The sequence below is a fragment of the Thalia democratica genome, chromosome 3 (genome assembly GCF_965202585.1).
Source record: "Thalia democratica chromosome 3, ktThaDemo2.hap1.1, whole genome shotgun sequence".
Classification (NCBI taxonomy): domain Eukaryota; kingdom Metazoa; phylum Chordata; class Thaliacea; order Salpida; family Salpidae; genus Thalia; species Thalia democratica.
In genome coordinates, this window is record NC_139167.1 from 72,665,238 (window position 1) to 72,689,941 (window position 24,704).

Here is a 24,704-nt window from a genome sequence, read left to right on the forward strand (position 1 = left end):
ACTTCATGAAAGTTTATAAGTTATTTATTCGTTTTTAGCTGAATTATTTTTAAAAATGTATCAAATAGTAACCAAACAGCTCTGTTGTCATAAAACTTAGTAATCCTTTATAATAAGTGTTTGACGATATAAACAAAGTTGACTATGGTAGTTAATAAGCATTTTATTACTAGAACTTCAAACATAATTTTTGGTGATCGTAAAAGTTTTTATTTCGTTTTTACATACTCAGTTCATAACAACTAAATTTACAAGGGTATGAGAAATTTATAAGGGTTGCACAAGATGTACTTAGTACCACTTAATACAACAGTCAAAATCAAACTTTTTATTGAAAATAATCTAACTGTTTTTTCTACCAGTTTTTAATACAACTAAATAAGTAAAGTATTATACTTGACAACAAAACTAAAAACAAAAAGCAAAAAAAAAAGCCTTAATTTATATTTGAATTTTAATATAGGTTCGAACTAAAACATAACTGTTTAAAATTATTTGTTGCGAATTTCGTAGAATAAAAAATTTTAGGTAAAAAAGATAATTTAAAAGTTGAGATTTTAAAATCACAAAAAAAAAGTGTTTATTCAAAATTCAAATAAGTAATCTTCCGTATAAATAAGTATTAATCACACTAAAGAAGGTCTTACATACTACACTCATATTTATTTTAAATATATTCGAAAAACTATTCACTTTTTGTTGTAAATGTACTAAATTTTCAACACCTCCATATTACAAAATAAATTTAATTAAAAAAATGTACTTAAAATTTTTAAACCACAAAAAAAAAGGAAAGACTAGCTTTCTAAACAAAACGCTGATCCTCAAAACCATAAACAAAAAGACAAATCAAAATAATTTAGTAACAATTTTATTTAACTAAACTAGAAATGTGACGTGAAGTGAACACAATTTATTCATATTGTTGTGACATTTTGTTTATAAAGTTTAAACTGCCAGAACTTCTACCATTCTTAGCAAAGTTTAAATACTTTTTTTTTCAAAATGATTAATAAATATCGTTCGCAGATCAGATAAATTAAGAAAATAAAATCGTCATAGTCCTCCTTAGAATTTGAAAGTTGTAAAAAGTAAAACCAAAAAAAGTTTTATAAGCAATGTTGTATTAAATTGTAAAGTTTATATAATAGAGTTGATTAAAAAATCTATTTTGAAAGTTTTATTCTTCTTAATTGGTCAACTAAATTAAAACTACTTAAATTTTTTTATTCAATTTATAACATTCAGTATCATGACTTAAACAACAAGTGGGAAAAAAAATATTTTGTAATTATTCTGTAACATAACACCTACAATCATTTTCTATTGTTCATCAGTCAACCTTGTCCCAATAGTATATATTGCCGTGACAAATAATTAGACGGTCGATAAAAAACGTTTTGTTACATTCATGGGTCAGACAAGGGTGTGATATGACGTCATGAATATTTAAATGATTGAACTGTCGTGTAACTAAAATTAATATATAAACTGCACATTTTTGTTAAAATGTCTTTGATTGATTAGATATTACAATTTTTTGTGGTTTATTAATGTAAAAACAGACATCGTTTTAAATTAAGTTTAAATAGAGTATTTATTGTTGCATAAAAATAATTTTTAGATATAAATATACGGTTTCAAAGGGTACTTAAAAGTAAAGAAAAAAATATACTAGCTTTCAAACTTTACAAAACTACCTTTTTTAGTAATCAATAATTACTAAAAACCAAAATAAGAACAAAAACTTTTAATATGTAACTTTACTTTCATTAACACGTTAAGTATTTTAAAAGACACGTATTTTTTTTATTTCTGTTAATGTAAACAATATAAGGTTGGTAAACTTTGAACTTGCTTGATATAGCTATTGTTAGATTTAATAACTAATTCTTATTGGAAAATTTAAAATAAAACCGTTGTCGTGAATAAATAACTATTTTAGTAAAAATCACTAGCATAATAAGAAAAAACTTTTAGCTTACAAAAATTTCACAAAATACTGCATCACTATCTTCAGCTAAATAACATGTTGTAGAAAACCTACGTTTTAGTTTTAAGTTTCGATAAGATTTAAACTTTTAAAAGAATTATTTATTACGATTGTCAGCATACAAAAACAAAACTCTTACAAACTTTTTTAGGTTAGTATGTACTTTTAAACTAAAATAAAAGAATAACTCAATTAAAAGTTCAGTGTTACTGTAATTGTCACATTTTTACTTGACAAAAAAATTTCATTTTCTTGTTGTTAAGAAAACATGTGCTTTCATATAAGTTACTATATTTTTTACAATAGCATGTATTTATATTTGTTGAATAGTTTTTTTTTTCAATATCATACGTTATTTATTAAACTTTTACTTATTGTGTCACAAAAAAAGCAAAATGTTGTTATAAATTTTTTTATATTCCAAATTAAATTAATTACAGTATATAAACTAGTTTTTGATGCTTTAAAATACAGCAAAAGTAAAATGGATACCTACTTTGCACCACAATAGAATGTTATTAAAATATTACGTCTTTTAAAAATCAACACACAAAAGCTACTTACAAGTTTTATTTATAGTCGTTTTTTAAATATAAATATAATTATGAGCTTATAATTCATTTTTTATAATTTATTCACGATAATCAAACAATAACAGTCAAAATATTTTAGGAACCTTACTACTTATTTCAAGTTTTATTTACAACATGAGCATTAGTAATTAAAAAAAGTAGTTTTTACAGCATCGTTTACTTTACTGTATTAATTACAAAAACAATTATTTTACTTCAAGGTAAGCTACTTTATTATTAAACAGTCAGTTTATACTTGAACAATATTTCAAAAGCAGATATTCAAAGGTTTTTTTTTTCAGCAAAATAAGTTGAGCATAGCTTGTTTGCTTAAAGATTGAATATGACTTTGCGTATGAAAATGTGATAAACTATTTGTTTGTAATGACTTATCTTTCAAAAATTGTTTGCAAACACATCGGTGACTACAACGTTTATGGGGTTAATTCATCACGACTATCAGTTTTGATAATTATAAAATTATAATTCGATTTTTGTTTCTACTTGCCTACTGCAAGGTTCTAAACATTAGTAGTAAAAACATGTGAAAACGCATTTTTGATGTAATTTTGTTTTTTACTGATCTACATACACCCATTACTAAAAATCTAAACCCTTAAAACAATCTACTTAAGCTACGCAAAAAAAAATACTACTTTTATGTATTCTTTAACAAAAACCTTAAAAGGGTCGTTTAATAACAAAAGTTTGTTTTATAAAACAAATAAAACATTTAAAGCATAATTTTTGTTAGTTTATTTAAAGCTTAATCGTTTTCAACAAAAACAATTACATTCTAAATAACAACAAAAAGTCACACCGACGTCATAAAATAAAAATATAAACAGCTTTTAAAAAACTTAATAGAAATCTGATAGACATACTTGAGAAAAATTGTTATCACACTTTTTATACCTATAATTAAAGTTACTAAACTTGCAGTAGAAACTCTTCAATGTAGTTTTATTCTAGTTTTCAGTTATTTCAACAACACTATTAATGTATTTTTGTTTAAATTGCATACAACTATAAATAATTTTAATTTCAAAGGTTTAACAAATAAATAACACAACAAAATTAAGATAGATTAAGAATAACTTATTTGGACTTACACAGATAAAGTAAATAAAACCCGTCCCCGTTTTATATAGCAAAACACAACATTTTATCATTTAAAACTTATAACTGTTACCGATATAAACGTGTAATCTAAGAACTAAAAAAATTTTTAATACTTATATACGAGAGTTTTTTGTACTGACGGCATAATAAAAAGCTGTTTACGTTTATTATGACCTTAGAAAAATATTTTAAATTTACTTAACAACAATAAAACTTCTGTATAATTCTTACAAAACGCTTTCGAAAATATAATTACCAGTAATAAAAAAATTGCGAACCTTTTTAAAGCTTTATTCAAACTTAAGGTACATTTGAAATTTTACTATTTTTGCGAGAACTTTAAAACTAAAAACGGTGTGATTGTTTTTTTATAAAGTGGCTTACAAGTTTTTGTTAATTCTAAAGTTTGTAGCATTTGGAAAGTAATTTACCATGCTTTTTTTCGTTTTTTCCAAACAAAAACGTTTATAAATAAGCACTTGTTTAAAAATAAAAGTGCTTTTTAAGGTTCATTAAGTAAGTACTTAATACGTGAAGTATAACATATTTGCCGTAGTTTAAAAACTGGACAATATATAGCTCTAAATAATATTTAAAATTTGTAGTTTTAGATCTAATAATAATCTAAACAGAAGTAAAAATGTTTAGTGTTTTACTAGAATTAATTTTAAATTGTTTTAGATTGATTTTAGAAAGCTATCTATTCTTTAGAAAGGTATTTAGATGATTTCTTTTGTAAAAACATGTTTTGTTAACAAATGGATCATTAAACTTTTGTCAATAAATACTATAAAGTTATTTGTACTTGTAGTAAATTTTATTTGATTTAAGATATTTCTATCGTAAAACAGATCGTTTTTCTCAAGTTAAACCACTAACATACCAAAAAAAAGCTTATGGTTGTTTCATTATAATAAGTCTTAAAAAGATAACAAAATTCAATTTTTTATACTTTCAGTTTAAATTTAGGTTATTTACAACAAAAACAAAACAGATTTATCTAATTAACTTTGGTCACTTACTATTTCTTAAGTTATGTATACCAATTTCAAAATATTTTTTGTTTTTAAATAAACAAAATCAAAATTTTGAGGGTAGGAAACCAAAAAAAAAAAGTTTTATACAAATATTCTATACTAATTATTCCTTATATGACATTAAATGAAAAAAATTATTTTGTAAATATGTAACTGACTTCTTAACAAACTTTGTTAGTTTTTGAACTTACTTTAAACTCCAACAAATGTTAAATTCATAATTATCAATTTTAATTAAACCTGTCTTCACAAGCCATCTTGAACTTTTTTTTATCTTATGCCTTATTTTAAACGAAAGTCAACAATATAAATGTTAGAATTATAGTCAAACGAGTAGAAAAAATGACATTAAGTTTTTGCAATTAACCTGTATTAAAATGTCAACCATAATTTATTGTTGTTCATTATTCAAACTAGGCAATAATTTGTTTATAGTCACAACAAAATACATGGTTAATTTGAAACTTATTTGTTTTTTTATTGAGGTCAAATAATGAAGCAACACAAAAACAAAATATATTTAATTATATGTAAAGCACATTGAATTAAGAACATTAATAGTGCTTAAAAACAGCATTTTTTTTCCTTGCTAAATAAATTAGAAGGCAAATTATCCATGGAAATTTGTTTTATCGAAAGGTAAAAGCATTTAAAGGCGTATATTTCAAACTATAGTTTTAAAGAGTTTTTTTTTTCTAGCATACAAAATAAACAAACTTGAAAGGTTAACACAATTCTGTTTTACTTAAGTTTGTATTTTTTGTACGAATATTACCTATCAAGAGATAAAAGTAAACTTAAATAAACATTGCTGTCACTTAAGTCTTTTTACTAATCGCTTTTTTATCTGTTTTTCTCAGACTTTTGATAAGAGAAGCAAAGAAAAAACAACTGATTTAAAATACAGTTTAAAACTTTAAGACCTTTAATTTAAAATTTTATTATTAAAATTAATACATTGGTAGAAAAGTAGTTACTTATAAATCACCTATTACTATTGTTTTGTTCAACTACAGTAAATAAATACTAAATATGAAATTAATGTAGTTTTAAAATAAAGTTACATCTTTTCTATAAAAACTGATTAACATATAAACAATATAATTTTAGATAAGTTGGCTGTCAAGTGGATAATCATAAAAAAGTACTGTAGAATCAATACTAGTTAGATATTTACTAGTGTTAAAAACAAACTAAGTATTATTAGACATTTATTGGTAAACTACTAAACTAAAAAATAAAGAAGACAATAAAAATGCCAGATTTTTTTTAAGTCTTTTCAAGTTAATAGTAAACATCAAAATGTAGTTTTGAAGTTTTATTTATGTAGAGTGTAGAAAATTAGGTAAGAAGAAAATAATTTTTTTTATATGATTATATATTAAAAAGAAAACAGAAACAGAAAAAAATGTATAAGTTAAATTTTACTCATTATATTTGATATATTCGATGTCAGACGTCCTGTTGTCAAACTTTTTATTAAAGTCTTGGTCTTTAAAAACGATGACATAGTACCATAAAAAATTCTTTAATTAAGAAAAAATTATGTTTTTGTTCTTGTCTGTTTTTTTTCAGGAACAAACAAAAACTTAACTTTAAAATAAATATTTAGTTACACATTATTGATTAAACAAAAAAATATTTGTTTTAAGTTTTTACACTTTTGTTTATTAACTTTCGAATTTTGGGAGAGTCATAAAATTTTCACTTACAAGTTTGTTTGTTTAAGATAGAACGCAAAATTGTATAACAATAATTTTTATGACGTATATTTGTGCTTAGTTTGTAGAAATTTATTTTCTGCTATGTAGATAAAAACGAAAATATTCTTTTCATCAATTCTACAGATGTTCGAGTCAAAGAAAAATAACAGCTAAGTTTGTATTTTGTATAGAAGTTAAATGGATACTTAATGGACCTTATTATTTTTATTAATTTTCACAACATAATTCAATAACTAATAGTAAGTAATTAAGTGAGAAAAAATTTGATTAATTTTTAAACCTTTAATTATTTACAATTAGAGGAAAAATATACTAACAAGTAGCCTCTACTTACTGCAAGTTATTATGTGTTACTGATATAAGTAAGACATTGTTTAGATTCTTAACATTATAATAAACTATATTTATCAGCTCATAGCATAAAATTATGTTTCATTTAAAAAAAAAGTATATTTTTTGTCACTATTTTTTATAAATTCAAAGTTTCTTACTTAAAAGCTTTTACAATTGGTTAAATGATCGAAATCAAATGTAAACTAAATTAATTTTAAGCTGAATTTCTTTTTTAAATTCTACTTAAAACATATTTTTTTTTTAAATCTGCAATATCAAATTAATTAAAAACTATAATATTTGAATATACTTTTTTTAAACTCTATATGGCACGCTCATGTTTTAATAAGAAACTTGTTTTCAAAATTGTCACGAAATAGTTTTGCTATATTTTCAGATCGAAAATAAATTTAGCACGTAGTTGAACTTCATACTTGCAACATTTTGAAATTTAGCAATATATATGTTACAATTGACATTTTGACAAAGGAAAAACTTATGTTCAATTTAAAACAACTCAGAATCGTTATTTGTAAGTAGATCTATATAAGAAGTTTGAAATTGACTTGTCGTGCAAAAACAGCTGTTTTTTTATTTGTCATAAACATATAGTCTTGTTATCATTTGTTCGTACACTTAAACAGCAGTAAGAGTGTTGTTGGAGAAAAAAAATATCCTTTAACTTTAAAATTTATTTCAAACAACGGTTTACTTAACTTGTTGTATGAAAATAAAAATTTTAGGATAAAAGCTCTTTAAATTAAAATTGAATATATAAAGGAAATAAAACTTCAATAAAATTTGTTGCTGCGAACAAACAATAAAATCTTAGCAAATATTTGCAGACCATTGAATACAAGAAGCGTATTTGTAGCAATCAGTAATTTAAGGTAGAAAATAATTTTCTGTTTTAAATCGCTAACTATTTAATTGCCACAAAATAAAACCTGTCATCATAAATACTAGTTTTACTTTTTGCAAAAACATTTTTTATGTTATCTCAATTTTAATTTGCTTTTTAAAAAACACACAAAGTTATAATCTGTCTATTATTTTTTCAAACCTGTAAAACGACGATATGTAGGTTTTTTGTTTTAATAAAGAATCCAAAGAACAACAAGCAAACTTAAAGTTCGATTTAAGTCTTTATCAAAAATCGTTTTATCATAGCATGTCATTTTAACTACTAAATTAGTGCTTATTTAGTTGACAGCAAACATCAAATAATTTTACATAAAAACTATTTTGTATTTTCAGTATTACTACTAACTAAAGTCAAAAAAGTTTAAATTCAAGTTTAATTATCTGAAAATACTATTATTAAGCTAAACAGCATTGACGTTCTAAACATTCTTATAGATTTTAGTTGTACAAATATTTTTGTTTTAATGATTTTAAATTCTATTTTTTAGTTTTGAAAACATTTCAGTAACAATAAAAACTTAGCAACTATTAATGTTAAAATTTTTAATCCATTCAGTTTTTATAAAAACGAGCTTTTAGAAACAAAACATGGTTGTTTTTAGTTTAAAAAACAGAATTTTTTTTATGTTCGTAAATGTCGCCAAAAATGGACTTTTTTCTGACTTATTTTATTTGTTTACACTTACTGCTTAAAATGTTATGTTTATTAATTTTTTTGCAGGTAAATTTGTTTTTTTTTTCTAATTTCACTCTTCTATTCTAAAATTTATTTATATAAAGTTTCAATTTATTTTGTATTTTCAATGTCTTTGTTTAAAACACAGACTGAACACAAACTTAATCTTATAATATATAAACTTGTTAACAAATGATTTTTTAATATTTTTCAAAACGTAAAGTTATACTTAAATTAGTTAGAGTAATTAAAACAGTTATAGATAAATTTAAACAATTTTTTTAATTAACGAAAATAGAATATATTTTCAAAGTAAAAAACTGTAATTGAACTTATTCAAACACATTTATCGATTATTATTACAAAATGAAAAAACTAACACAGTTAGTTTTTAAAAAACATGTTATTCTAAGTATTAGTTTTAAAACTAAACTGGTTTCGGCTTTTTAAATTCATGTCAGCAATATTTTGACATGACAACATTTTTTTTCACACAGTTTGATTTTAAACAAGTATTGTGGTATAATATAAATTTATGATGCTAACATTGTAAAAATGAACATTTTACCATTTTTACAGCTTTTTTTAGTGTAATTTTCACACAAAAAAAATTGTCATATGATTACTTTTAAGTAACAACTTGTAGCCTATTTAAACAAAAACAACACAACAGATAAGTAAGTTGATATAATTAAGATAAGCAGTTTGTGAAGATAGATACAATGTAAGTTTAACAAAGTTTTTTAACATCACGAAAATAGTATTTTATACGTTTAAAAATAAAACAAAAAAAAAATTCTTACGTTAATAGTTATAACTATTAATCTTGTATTTAGACTTTTTAAACTCTTTGTTAAACGAAACTTTTGTATATAGTACGTTTTACTTTACGATTTATTTATTTTAGTTTCCATTTACACCTTTTGAAAACGTTAAAAATCATAAAATTAAACTTAAACATTTTCAAAACATTACTTAAAATTAGGGCTTTTTACTGCTAACAAAAAAAATTTTAACATACAAAATTTATTTTTTAACTTACCTGTAACAGTACAACAATATTTCATGTTTTAAATTAATACACTTTGTTTATTGAACATGAGCTGAGTTTTAATTCAAAACTTTAACAGTCCTAAGATTTTCATTATACAAAAACAGAGTTCATTTATTTTTGTATGTTTGTACAGCTATATCTAATTTGTCGAAAAATTGTTTTTTTCTAGTAGTTATACAAGTATATAACTAATAAAAATGTTCGTATATTTCTACTTGTTTTCCCACGGTTATAAAATTGAACTTAAAATTATTTATGATTTTTTTTTCTTGTCGTTAGATTAGGTGTTTTTTAATAATTTCAAAGTCAGTCATTTTTTATAAGTTTCAATTTGTACGTAATTGAAAGTGAGTTCTTAAATGATCATTATATTTTTTTTTTCAGCTTTTAAAAATAACAGCTTTTGTCGCAATTTTGTAGTGACAACTGACAAGGTAATAGCTGAACTTGAAAGGAAAAAAGATCTAAATGTTTTTTATATTTTATAATTCGAAGTCCTTGAAATACTCAAAAATTACACACGAGAATTACAGTTTTTAAAATTAGTAGCACACATTTGAAAGTTTTATTACAAAGCATATAATAGTGTATACAAAAAATAAATTCAAACTCATTTTTTCTACAAGGTAAAGTTCTCACATCACTACTCAAAATGTATGGTCATTCTTTCAAACAATCATAAGCCATTTCATTAGAAAAAAAGGAGATAAAACATTGACAGTCTTGTTGTTAATAAAAACAAAAAAAGTTTATAAAATAAGTTTGTTGATCTGTATCAGTAAAAAGCTTAATATTAACGTGCTGTTTTATGACCAATCTTTTTATCATATATTATGTAAGTAAATACAAAAGTTTGTGTTGTTTTGTAACAAAACTTCTAATGAATATTGATAATATGTTTGTATTAGACCATCAACGTAAATATTTTCAGTAAATATGTTATTTCAACAATTTATTTTTGGTATGAATTGGTTAAAGTATTACAAGAACATTTTTATTATTGAATGTGCCAATTTTGAGATGAAATAAACTGATGGTTTAAAACTATCTTAAACTAACTTTAAGCACACACTTAATAAAAAAATTAACTTTAAAAATGAAAAAATAATAATCGGAACAGTTTTCATTTAAGGTCTTAACCACACTTTCCTTTTAAGAAATTTTAACACTTGATCGTAAATAGAAGATAAATATAAACTTTTAATAAATCATCAAATGTAATAACGGCTATATCTGTAATACTTTTAAACTTCTTAATATTGTAAAAATTTTAAAATATTTTTTTTACAACTAATGTTTAATCTTATCCAATGATGAAAATTCATTAAACTCTAACATGAAATAAAAAATCATAAAACTTTGTTTTTAATTAGCTTTTAGTTCTGAAATACAGCCTAACTAAACATTTTTAAGGTTAAAAGTTATTATATAAAGAAAGTTAAATTTTTGAAGAAAAAAATAATAAAATAGAACTTTTGAAATATTTACATATTTATAGTTTTAAAATTCTTTATAAAGATATTTAAACCAATATGTTTGAACAAACTAAGAGAATTTAAAACATAATACTTTACTTTTCAGCTTCCGAAGAATCAATAAAATGTAAAGTAAGGCTTAAAAGTAAAGCTTGGAGAATTAAAATTAAGACAAATATAATAGTAAAGTTTAAAATATAATAATGAGAGCATAAATATGACCAACAAAATCATATTTTTGTTGTGGTAACTATCACAACATACGAAAGCTTTTATGCAATTTTGAACACATTGGTGCCGGTATATTGAGAGAACACAACACGTGATTTTGAGAGAATATGTAAATATGTTTTTATTGGACAAAATTCGAGTTGGTTGCAACAAAGCTTCTTTTTCTAAAATTTATTTATAAAATTAGTTTGTTAACTTTCAATTTAAAGGACGTTTCGGTATAATTTGTTAATGAATGAAAAACACAGTTATGGAAACAAGTTAAATCTAATTAACTTTAATTCAAAAATTAAATTTTATGTGTGCTTAAAAAAAGTTTAAAAAAGTATGTTATTTATATTTTATTTCCACAAACAATTAAAAAAACTATTTTTCCCAAGATAATAAATCTTATAAAAACTTTTTGCATTGATATTTAAACGTAATATGTAATTATAATTCGTTACAAATTTCTTCTAAATTGAATTAATTACAGTATTTACTTAAATAGTGCATGGTAAACTGTCTTGGTATAAAACAAAATTATTATTTTAAACTTCTCACAGATATATATAAAAAAAAATAGAAAAAAATTTATCTGAACTATGTTTTTTCTTGTACTATTCAAAGCAAAAACAATTAAATTTGAAAGTTTTTTGTATTAGCATATTTTTATTTCTAATGACAACAAAAAAATTTGCTAAAAAGTTTAAGCATTTTAATGAAGATTTTACAGCATTCTATAATTTAATTGTAGTTTTATTATTTGTTAAGTCATTATGAATTTATAAATAAAAAAAACCTAGTCATTAAAATTACTTTGTTTTTGTTAACTGTGATACCAAATCTAACAAAAACAAAAACTTAATTTAGTATTGAAGAAATTCAATTATATTAAATTATAAATTTTTAAAAACAAAAAAAGTAATTTTTGAAATTTTTTTTTTTGAAGTTAGGCTATTATCTTGTCAATTGTCATTTAGAAATTGGGACAGAAACTATCAAATTTCACAATTTTAAAATTCAAGTTTTAATGAATTTTCGCTTTCTTGAGAAAACTAAGAAAAAATTGAAAATTAGTTCATAGAATAAAATAATAATTGCAAAAAATTAAAACTGTAAAAATTAATTGTCAATTTAAAATGTTTTTGTTTGAAAAATATCTTATAAAAAAAATATTTACGTAGAGAAGTTTTTAAGTTGTATATAGTTATGTTAACTAATTAATGTAAATTATTAAGTTAGTTATATCTTTAAATTATCTATAATTAATCTAGATTATTTTATATTTTGTGCTCGTTCAAACTTTATGATGTACATTATTTTTTTAAATGTAAAATTTTAGTTATTTTACTTTTTTTTGTAAAACTAAACAAGCATTATACAAAAATAGCTTATGGCTAACTTATAAGTTAATGAACAATTAATCTAAACGTTAAACCTTAAAGAAATTTAGTCTTTAACATTTAAAGTTTTAACACTCAAAACTAAAAAAAAATTCTTTATCAAATTATATTATTTACAAATCGAACAAAATATTTAAAAACAAAAAGAAAATAGTAGTGATTGAAATATATCAAAGCAAGTTATTATAAAACTGGTAAATCTATTAAAAAAAATAGTTTTAAGTTTTATTTTACAACCGTGAGAGCCAAGTATATAAACACGAACATTTTATTAGATGTATACTTGTAAAAATACTAGCACATAACACTTAGTTTAAAATTCACTGTAACTAAAGAAAAGTATAGCTGTAAGGTACATGGTTTATAGTTTTTAGTAAATAGGTGGTGTCATTACCATTGAGATACAAAAGTAGAAACAGCATGTTTATAAAATAGAAACCGTTTTACTAAATATTAAAACAATAGCTATTATAAACGTTTGACATGTTAATTTAAGGATAATTTAGCTTAGAAAAACTATATTTTGCAGCTGTTTTATAAATTTATGATTTATATATTTAAAAGAAAAAGTTAATTGCAAGTATTTACAATACATACAGTATACTGTAGTTTTATAATTGAAAGCCATTTAAAATGGTTAAAGGTTAACAGATACTATATTAATATTTTAAACTACAATGTTTAAAAATACAAGTACAACACATTCGATTTCAACTAAAGTTATATATCTTTTTATCGAATGAAAACTTTTTTTTTAAGCTTTAATTACTTAAAAGCTACAAAACACTATTCACTTGTTTAAAAAGCTGTTAAGATACAAAAACAAATGTTCTTGAACTTAATCATATCTATCAACAGAAGACTTTTTATTTTTAATTAATCAGTATTTTTGTCTTAGTCTTTTGTGTTTTTTACATTTAAAATAGCTTCTTAAAAGTGTTATGTAATATTTGTTTTACGTTTAAAAAAGAAAACAATAACAGTGTGTGAAAATAATAGAAGCAAAAAGCTGTGAATATAGTTAACTGTTATTTTATACAAAATTGAAGTTTTTCAATACGATGAATAAATCAACGATTAAAAATTTGGTTAAATAGTCTAATTTATAAAATTAAGAATATTAAAATGATTATTTAACGACTAAGTTAGTAACATAACTTTCAAGGATAATTAAATACATGATATGTGTAAAAAATTATACGTGTAAAACATTATACAAAACTACTAGTTTCTAGTTAATTTGAGAAAGTTAAACAAGTTTTTTTCTACATTACAATTCAACATAACTTGAATTTTTAGTTATTAGTGTTCTTTTTATTTGCAATACTCATCGATTACCACAATTGTTTAATGTTATTTACATTCTTCTGTAAATAAAAAAAAATATTTATCGTACAAAGTGCTTACTTTTACCTGTTAAAAAGAAAAAAGGATTTATTTCTTGATCTTCTTTTAAATAGTTTATTGTTTAAGTAAAGTCATTACACATTTGTTTGTATTCTAAGCTCAATTTTATCTGGCGCTTGTGATTAATAATCAGAGGCAAAAATATTATAAAAACTTTATAGAAAGAAGTAAACACCGTAGTTTTGTATTTAAAAAGAATTAATAAACTTTAAAGTTTTCAGCGCTTATAAAAAAACTTCGGTACAATTAAATTTTATTACCCAGACATATATAAACATAATGAATTAGCTTTAAAAACTATAAGGTACATTAAGATTGTGAATAAAAAAAGTTAGTAATTTTGATAAAAGAGAAGATAAGTGTAAAAAAAGTATTTCTAACATCGTTTGTTTTCGACACACAAAATTTATTTCAAGTTTTAAGCATTGAGTGTGCTAGCATTAAAGTCAAAAAGTTTGATTTAATGAATTTATTCAAAATAGTTATAACTTATATTAACAAGTTTTAATATTAAATGAAGTTTTATGTTTTGCAATAAAAAATTTTTAGATTTAAATCGGAAATAAATATGTTCAAACTTTTAAAGATTTTATATCTACTTAAAGGATTTAGATTTTATAAAATACTTAAAGTAATTGAAAGTAAGTAAAAAAAAATTAGTTTATTATAATTAATTACTTACCACGAAGTCGAAAAAAAGGAACTAAATAATTAATTTGAGTTAAAGTTTTTATTTTTAACCATAAAACTTTAGTAAAGTATGTTGTTTTATATAAATTTTTTAGATTTGTTATTATTTTTTACAGATTTTTATTTTCAAAATTTTATAATGTTGTAAATCGTATTTCCAACTTATATACTACGATTTTAAAATAGTATTATTTTCTAGTAATCAGAGTCAAAGTTGTATAAAAATAAAACTAAATACTTCTTCACACTAAGCAATTAATTTGTTACTCTATTTATGATTGCAAGTAATTGGCTGAGTATAAAATTATAAAAATAAAGAGTATAGGGAACTTGTATATTAGTTTACAAAATACATAATAACACTGTTTGTAAAATAAGACTATATAAGCTAAACTTTATTTATTTATTAAACTAACTTTTTTGTTGCAGACCCATATATTTTTTTTATATAAATTAAGTTAAATAAAAGTCTGACATAATCTGGTAGTGATGTCAGAATCTATTGATTTTTCTCATCTAAAATTACCCGAATATTCTTGCCAATCAAAGAAGCGGTAACTCAATTTGTACAATGAAATGCAATGGTAAAAACTTCTTTCCAATTTTAGTTTTTCTTTTTCATTGGTTAACTGTTACAATTGGAAAACCCGTATCTCGTCTTTGTACAGGTGATCACTATAAGCTAATTCAAGCTGAATTTGTTGTTTTTATTATAAATTAAATCAAAATTATCAAAACCAATTATTACGCTTTTGACAAAAAGACATACATATACTTATAGTTAAAAAAGTAAATATTATTAAAAGTAACTAGTCAGCGCTTTACATATATCGTATTCATCGTTTCTAGTATATTGTTTGCTATAAATATGCTTGTTTGCACTGAACGGTCAAATATTTACTAAGATTTTATTGTTTGTTCTCAAGTACAAGTTTTATTGAAGTTTTATCTGCTTTTGATTTTCAATTTTAATTTAAATGCTTGTGCCCTACATTATTCATTATCATACAACTACTTCATTAAAGCACTGTTTGAACAAAATAATTTTCAAAGTCTAAGGACAACTTTTTTCTTCAACCATGTTTTTACTCCTGTTTAAGTGTCTGAACAAATATCACGAAGTATTTATTTATGACAAACAAAAAACAGCTGTTTTTACACGCAAGGGTCAATTCACAACTTATTGTTGATCTTCAACTTAAGATAAACGTATTTCTCTAATTTGATAATAAATAGCTCCAAAGTCAATACTTAATATCGATTGTCACATATATCGTAGTAGGATTATTAATAAAATGTTGCCAATATAATATTCAATTACGTGTCAGTTTTATATAGTATCAGTTTTTTTATATAAAAGCAAGCAGTATAATCCGTGGCTAATTTAAAATCAAGTTTTTAATTTAAACATGAGCGTGCGATATATTGCTTTATAACAATAATTAAACAAACATTTTTTTATTTCAGTTCTTAAAAAAAATCGCTCTATAACTAATTTAATATCAAGTTAGTTGAAATGTTTTATTATGTTGTGCAATAAGCGCAAGATACAACAATAAACTTTAATACACGGTTAATTAGATACATAAAAAAAAACTTATTTATTAGAATTAATCCAACTTACATTTACTTTTTATTATCTATTGATTTAAAAAACATTTATAAAAATATAAGTTTTACTTTGAGTTTATAAAAATTATTCACCACAGAAAAGTTAAAATAAAATTTTATCTTTGAGCTCATAAATAAAGCCCAGTGAAACGTGTGAAAACGTAATTAAGGTGTCATTTATTTTTGTGACAAATTATATTTTACTTGCAGGTGTAACTCGTTTTTAAACTTTTCTTATTTTATTTCAAGTAACTCTAAACTTTAGAAAACTTTGGCTCACTATATTTAGCATGATGACCAAAGCACAGTAACTATAAGCTTTTTAATGATTTCGAGAAATAGTAATTTAATTTTGGTTAAACAAGATTGTTATATATTTAAGTTATATACAATGCTTAAAACTGTTACTTTGATTTAACCCGAAAATTTATGCAACTTGGTGCGAAGAATATTTTTGTCTAATTTTTTCAAACTGAAATGAAATTTCTACAAAATTAAGCACAAATATACGTCATCGAAATTTTTGCTGCAAAATATAAAGCTTTATCTTAAATAAACAAAACTCCATGTGAAAATTTTAAGACTCTCCCAAAAAATCGAAAGTTAACAAACAAAAGTGCAAATATTTAAAACAATATATTATTTTGTTTGATTAATAAGGTGTAACTAAATATTAATTTTAAAGTTAGCGATATTTTCATCTATTTCATTAAAAAAAACCAAAATAAAGTAGAAGAACGTTATTTATATTTGCTACCAATAAAAATTGTTTGCTTAATTTAGTTATTTTATCTTTTTTATAAGAAAGCGAATGCGTATAATCAAGTTTTTGTAGAAGCTGGTAAAAATTTAAGTTTTTTGTATATTCCATTTTTTACTTGTTGCGTAAAGAAAACTAATTTAATGTTACCCTATTTTGAATGTAAGATAATTGAACTTTAAGGTTTCGTACTTTATCAATTAAGTTACAATTAATATCAATTAACAAAAATATCAATTTTACAATCAAGTTAAAAAAGTGCAATATTTAAAACCCAATGTAGTAATAAACAGTACAAAAAGTAATAATTGTTGTATAACCAAATGATTTTATAAAAGTTTTGGTTTATTTACATCAGCATATTTTTAAAGACACTTCCCAAGTAGATATATTAGCAACATCAATAACTTCAACTTGGAAGAAAACTAAAGGAGTCGAAGTTGTTACCGTTGACAATCGCACAGGGTATAGGTAAGTTAGTTTTAATTATTAAGATACATCTTGTAGGTTCATTTTTAAAAGTGTGGATACAAAACAAAGTTTTGTTACCAGCAACCAAAAAAACAAAACTCTTTATCTTTTAAAAGGAGTCGAATTTTGTTGATAGGTAAGAAAAAAAAGAATCTTTCTTAAAAATATATCTGTGTTTGTAAAATAACAAATACTTAAAATTTTACAACGTTTGAGTTGTCAAACATCTAATTCATAATAAAAAGACTAAAAAGTTATTTACATTGATTATTAGTTTTAGTACATGCAAATATCTTGGAATACTAAGTTAAATTGATTATGACAAAGTATCTAATTATAACATTATTTTAATGTTTTTTAACTAAATTTACAAATTTGAAGGTTTGACTCTAAAGATCGCTTACTTAGTTTGGATGCAAATAATTTGATGAAAAACTGTCATTTTTTTCCATCTGAATTTTCGTTAGCAATTACTTTTTGGAAAAACGAATTTAGAAACGAAAACGAATACTTGTTAACGTTGCTTGCTCCTGTGAGTGAATGTTTTTTATTAAGTATTTGTTACAAAAATAACTTTTTTTAATTTTATACTTTTACAGGATAGAAGGAGTATTTTGTTAGCTGTCAGAATACAAAGATCGACTATATATTTTGACTTTGCTTCAACAAATAGATCAAAAAGTATTAGTAATGAGGTGGTTGTTTTGTTATTTTGTAGCTTTCTAAAAAAGTTTGTACAATTTAGCTATTTAGACACTTAATTTTAATAGAAAAAGACTTAATTACACAATTTAATCTATCAACAATACTAAAATCTTTATTATATCTTTGTATAATATTTTTAAGTAATTTAACCTACAACTAATGCAAGGTTCTGAAAAACAAACAAACTGCAAAAGCTCAACCGAACCTTGTTTCTTATTCGTTGAAACCGAAGAAAAATAAGACGTCATCAATCGTCGACGGAAATTGGCACACCGTCATAATCGTTGTTGCCGGAAATTACGTCAGCTTCACGCTTGATTGCGTCCAATACAACGCGTTCCAAATCTATAACAATATGTAAATTTCTTGTTTTTGTTTATTAAAATTTATTTTTAAGTATTGAAAGTCATAATACATTATTTACTTTCCTTTTATCATTAGTACTTTGAAGCGTTTCGTCTTAAAAAAAACAAAGTAAAAACATTAAAAAGTAGTGCCTAAAGTATTATCTAATATTTTAAGACAAACTAGTATTTTAAATCTTTTTAAGAGTTTTTTCTAGAACTATGGTTCTACATTTTATGTTGTATCTATAGCAAAGCAAAAGTTCATTAATTAGAGCTAAACTTTAAGTTTTATTAATTAGTGACGTAGCAACGCTTCGTCATTGTTTTATTGTTCATGCATGAATTCACACGCTTACTACAACACGATGACAAGTATAACGTGCATTTATCGCTTTAAAATGTAAATTGTTTATGGGACAAAAATGTTTGACCTATTTTAAGTGTTGTTATGTAAACTGGTTGGTTTTTGTGTAATCTTAGAAAAATTTCGATAAAATCTTAGAAATATTTTGACATAATAATAAACCATCAAATATTAACCAAATATTTTTTTTTAAGTTTAATATTTAAGCTTCACTGTATTTTATCCGAAGTGAAAAATTAACGTTTATATTACAGTGAGTTATTAGATGATTTATATTAGATTCTTTAGTAAACATTATTCAAAAAATTGTACGTTAAAAAATAAATGTGACGTAAGAACTATTACAAATATAATATTTTTTTTAAAAGTTTTATTTAAATTTGACATACACCAGTGTATTTTTCCTTACAAATAAAATAACAAACTTGTAAACAAAAATATATATTATAAATACAGAAACAGAACACCAATTGAATTTCCATCTATTTTACCAGTTTATCCGTTTTCTAGATTTCACATAGCTAGTAGGAGGAGTAGAAGAAATAGATTTACTGTAAGTTACTTTAGAGTTACATATTAAAATAAAAATTTATAAGTTTAAAAAAAAATGTTATTATATAAATATAATATTTATAGGGAGTTCTAAACGAAGTATTATTAACACCAGGGGCTGATATTTCAAGTCAAAGATGTTCAAAACAATCATTTTTTGATAAATTAAACAGAAATCTGTCTAAATCACTAGGTAAGTAGTTTTTAAAGATAAAAAATGTTCTTTATATTGAATTCATTCTTGTACAAGCAAATTTATTAGACAATACATTAAAAATTTAAACTAGTAGCAAGTTAAATTAATTTTTATTTTGATTTTTATTAAATACAAATTACATTTTACGACTTAAACATGATTTTTTAAAAGCTTAACTTGCTTTTAAACTAATTAACTTAACTGAAGCTTATTTTTTCTTTTTACTTACCTTAAAAATTTAATAACTCATTTACCTAAACCTTATTGTTATTGATTTTAACTATTTGTTATTACTTAATCTATATGCAAAATTTGGGTACATTAATGTGATTTTATATTTTTATTAGTTCTTACTTTTTCAAATACTAAATGGTTTTATTACAGCTTAACATACCTTTTACAAATCACTAATGTCAAAAATTTCAAATTAGTCCGTTCCTTTTTTTCTGACAAAGTTGTAATAAAAGAAAAATTTAAAAAGTGTTTGAAAAAAATCATTTAAAACACTTTTTTTTCAGCTGAAAGCATGCAAAATATATATGAAAATTACGTTTTTAACAAAGAAATGTCAGTGAAAATACAAAACGATGAACCACTAACTTGTGAAAATGATAATAGAGGACAACTTATTTACAAGGAATACGAAGGAAATGTTGAAATTTGTCATCAGCAACATTGGAAGAGAATTGCATCGAGTAAAAAATAATTTTTTTAAGTTTCTTATAAGAAAGATGAGTAATAGCAATTTGAGAAAGTTAAACAATTTAAGTTTGTGATTAGTAATTAAACTTGTCATGTATTAGTAATAACTATTGTCGCAAGCTTATATTTTTTATATAGACTATGACCTTTTTTAAATTCTTACTATTAAGTGGATGTATTGTTCTAGCGAACCAAAAGTTGGACTACATATCAGAATATTCAGATCTGATAACTCGTAGTAAATCTCACGATGCAGAAGTTTTTCAAATTAATGGCCACGGACAGTTTATAGCTTTTGCAAACCAGGGAAGAAAAAATGATATGGTATCAACTATTTCTAAGTGGACTGGAAATAAGTTTGTAGTTTATCAGAATATAACCACTGACAATGCTAGAAAATGGGAGTTTTTCACTGTTGGTACAGAGGTTAGTAGTTTACCATTGAAAAGTAACGAAATATAACAAAAGTTTAGTTTATTTTTCGTTATAATTTAGCTAGTAACAAGTTTAGATTTTAGTAAATAAATATTTTCTACATAAAGGAAAGCTTACTTATTTTAATTATTAGTCAAAAAAAGCGAATTTATTTCATGTTTTTTATTTGCTTTTGATTTTGAACATAAAGTGATAGAATTATAACGAATCATAGTCTGTTGTAAGTAAAGTCAAAAAGCTATGCATATAATTAAGAAGCAATACAATTAAGAAGGTGCTTAAGAAGATTTTCAAAAAAAACGTGTTAAACTTCAAAACTTAATAATTAAAAATAGTGCAAATAACTAAAGTAGTAGCAGTGTAAAAACTTGATATAACAAATTAATAATTATTTCTTATAGCAATTTCTAGCAGTGGCAATTCAAGGATTAAATGAGTTTAATGCTGAAACTCAAAGCAAAATATACAGATGGAAAGAAGAAAATAAAAAATTTGTACTCCACCAGCTGATTACTACATTTTCAGCTAAATCTTTAAAAACTTTTAAAATTGACGGAAGAACTTATTTAGCTGTTGCGAATTATCAAAAAAGTTAGTGTTTGTAAAACGCTACTTTATCGTATAATATAAAATTTAACATCTTTACTTTTTGATTGAACAAACTTAACTTGAAAACTTTACTCAAATAAGTTATAACTTAAAAGTTAATTTATCTTTTTGATATGTCAAAACTATTATTTCGCATTTTATTCAGATTATTTAACATTAGATAATTCAAGTTTCCTTAAAATACTTCTTTACGCATTCAATGTATTCATCTAATCCTTTCAAGACTTTTTAATGCAAACTCAGTTTCATTTACTGTATAGTAGTTTTAACGTTTTAGAAGTTATGTACATCACAAAAAGTTTAAATATAGCCATAAAACACGTTTAGAAACTTATTTTGAAACTTACCATGTTATCAATTAGTGTATGAATATTCTTCAGAAAACAATCATCATGCAATTAGTTGGATATATAGATGGGAACCTGATGAAAGAGCTTTTATTAAGTATCAGGTAGATATTTTTTAGTTTTTTTTTTTGTATTTTTGATTTTTATGTAAGTTTTAAAAAAATTTAACAAAAAAGTGCTTCAACTAGTAATAAGAAGTAGATATCAATTTTGTACAGATAAACTAGATTTTTAAAAATTATAGGATTTTAAAGCCTTTTTAAAGCCATTATATACCAACAGCCAATAGCAACAGTAGGAGCTTACGACATTGAATTTTTCAAACTTTCATCGGACGAGTATTTTATTGCAATTGCTAATTCTTTCAATGGGGTAACCACCAAAATTGATAGTATTGTTTATAGATGGGATTCATCATTATTTGTTGAGCATCAGTATATTCCTGTTAGCTTGAGTGTTATGTTTCTTTAAATATTTGTATAATAAATTTGTTACATCAATTTGAAGAAACAAATGTTTTAGATTAGTTATAAAATTAAGCAACTAAGCTTATTTTTTTATGCATAGTTTTTTATTAAAAGCTTTATCGTGAAACGTCGTTTAAAAAATATTAACTATCTTTTTCATTCAGTTAATTTTTTAATTTATACAAACTAGTTTTTTACGTATAACTTTAAATACAAATTAGTCTCGAGTGTTGTCGCCACAGCTATTTGTTAAGAATTGCATTTATATAAGATATTTTAAATTTAATTTAATTTTAGTTGTCGTAGTTTTACACAATCTAGTTTTTACTTATGACCCTAAAATGAGTTAGTCTTGAGTGTTGTCGCCACAGCTAATTGTTAACAATTGCATATATATAAAGACAACAGGTGCTACAGACATCGAATATTTCAAAATAGAAGGAGTTAATTTTATTGCAATTGCAAACTATTACGATCACGAGAGGAAAAGTAACAAAGTAACGTCTACGGTTTATAAATACAGAAAAAGAAAGAAACTTTTTGAAAAAATTCAGGAAATTCCAACATCTGGGTGAGTTTTAAAGCAGAGCTTTTTTACATAAATACTCTAACTTCTTATTTGAGACTTTATTAGACATCCTTATTTGGAAATTTAATGTTTTTTATCGACATTTATTAATTATTTTTTAAACAGCACAGCTGTTATATTTCCATTCTTACTAATTGGCTAGACAGTTACAACAAGTTGTTGTAAGTCATTGACCTAGTCACCTTATGCAAGCAATTTTAATTAGATCTTTAACATAAAATGTTTTATTTAAATATATCAACCGTGATAAATCAAATACATAAAAATTTTGTAACTTTTGAACAGAGCTTTAGATTTTGAGTTTTTCAATATCGGAAAAGAGTCATACTTAATAGCATCGAACTCAGGAGATGGAAATAAAAAACTTAGCAGTAACATATACAGGTTTAGAAAATTAACATTTTTGAAATTGTAATTAAACATAAATTCAATCTAGTTTATAAATAGGTCAAAATTAATCGTTTTGATTTAATTAATCATACAATTTTAGATGGAAAGGGGTAGAAGGGTTTGTTTCAGAACACAAAATTCCAACACACCCGTGCAGCGATTTTGAATTATTTACTACAAAAAACAATCAAAATTATCTTGTATCTGCAAGTTCTGAAAATCAGCATTCTACATCGTTTCAAATCGTCACTTTTTGATATACATTTTTCTCCAAACAGTTTTTAAACAATTTTTGTCTGAAAAATTACTTTCTCAAAATAAATTTTTGCCTTTCTTTATAGCGTTATAAACGTAAATATAATTTACTTTAGTTGTTAAATATTTTTTTAGTTCAATTAAATTTTAAAGTTTTTATTTTCAGTTTTTATTTAGAAATATAAGTTTAAAATCTTTGTCTTATCTAGATAACAAATAAGAAACATTGGTCAAGGTTGTGTAAAAAGAAAAGAAAAAGTTTAAAAAATATATATAATTATTACCTGTATCGGTAGAAACCTACATTTTGTTTTTTTAAGGTAATCAAAGTTTAACCAAATAAGCAATTTTAAACTTTAATTCTTTGTGCATCTTTTAAGATAGTGCAACTTTTTTTCAAAAAAGAAGGTTTCTACTTTACGAAATATGATCATAGAATTTAAAATTTAAAAAATCTAATTCAAAAATATTTACTTATTAAGTTTTTTCTCTTACTGTTTTCCTTTAAATGATCAATCATAATAAATGTTCTTATTTTCTTCTTACCTCAACTTTTTAATTTTACGTAAATAAAACTTTAAAACCACATTTAGTTGTTTATTATTACTTTATAAACAAAATATCTGGCATATTTTACAGTCTTCTTATTTTTTTATTTTAGTAGTTTACCATTAAATCTAATAATGTTTAGTTTATTTTATAACACTAGTAAAATCTGGATAGTATTGATTTTACAGTTATTTCAATGTTTATACACTAGACAGCCAACATATCTAAATTTATATTATTTATCTGTATTTCAGCTTTTTAAAGAAAAAGCTTAGTTTAAACTTACACCTATTCTACTTTTAATATTTATTGACCGTAGTTAAAATAAAGTAGTAATTATAGTTAATTTATAAATAAAAACTTTTCTATCAACTTGTTCATTTTCATAAATTAATTTTAAGTTAAAAGTCTTAAAGTCTTAAACTGAATTTAAAATCAGTTATTTCTATTTGCTTTCTTTATAAATTTTCTGAGAAAAAAGTTAAAAAGGCGGTAACTCACAAAGAATAAAGTAACAACAATGTTTATTTGCGCTTACTTTTATCTACTGATAGGTGTTATTCGTATACCAAATACAAACTTAACTTAAACAGAATTGTGTTAACCTTTCAAGTTTGTTTATTTTGTATACCAGAAACAGATAATAATGTTTTTTTGCTTTACTTACTTTTATAAAATAAAGTTTAAGAAAAAAAAATTTAAAACAGTATATTATCTTTTTAAATTTTTGAA

General features: G+C 23.0%; 1 protein-coding gene across 1 annotated transcript in view; it reads left to right on the plus strand.

Moving 5' to 3' along the window:
- LOC145832524 (uncharacterized) overlaps positions 1-23,425 on the plus strand; it is a 63,198-nt gene extending 39,773 nt beyond the window's left edge. The window contains exons 17-30 of the mRNA XM_082939838.1: positions 17,366-17,465; positions 17,847-17,997; positions 18,065-18,160; positions 18,337-18,527; positions 19,338-19,434; positions 19,518-19,626; positions 20,148-20,324; positions 20,519-20,757; positions 21,168-21,357; positions 21,756-21,826; positions 22,005-22,166; positions 22,591-22,760; positions 23,064-23,162; positions 23,269-23,425. Coding sequence (XP_082795964.1) covers positions 17,366-17,465; positions 17,847-17,997; positions 18,065-18,160; positions 18,337-18,527; positions 19,338-19,434; positions 19,518-19,626; positions 20,148-20,324; positions 20,519-20,757; positions 21,168-21,357; positions 21,756-21,826; positions 22,005-22,166; positions 22,591-22,760; positions 23,064-23,162; positions 23,269-23,425 — 2,009 coding nt within the window. The remainder of the gene's footprint in view (positions 1-17,365; positions 17,466-17,846; positions 17,998-18,064; positions 18,161-18,336; positions 18,528-19,337; positions 19,435-19,517; positions 19,627-20,147; positions 20,325-20,518; positions 20,758-21,167; positions 21,358-21,755; positions 21,827-22,004; positions 22,167-22,590; positions 22,761-23,063; positions 23,163-23,268) is intronic.
- Positions 23,426-24,704: the final 1,279 nt, after the last annotated feature.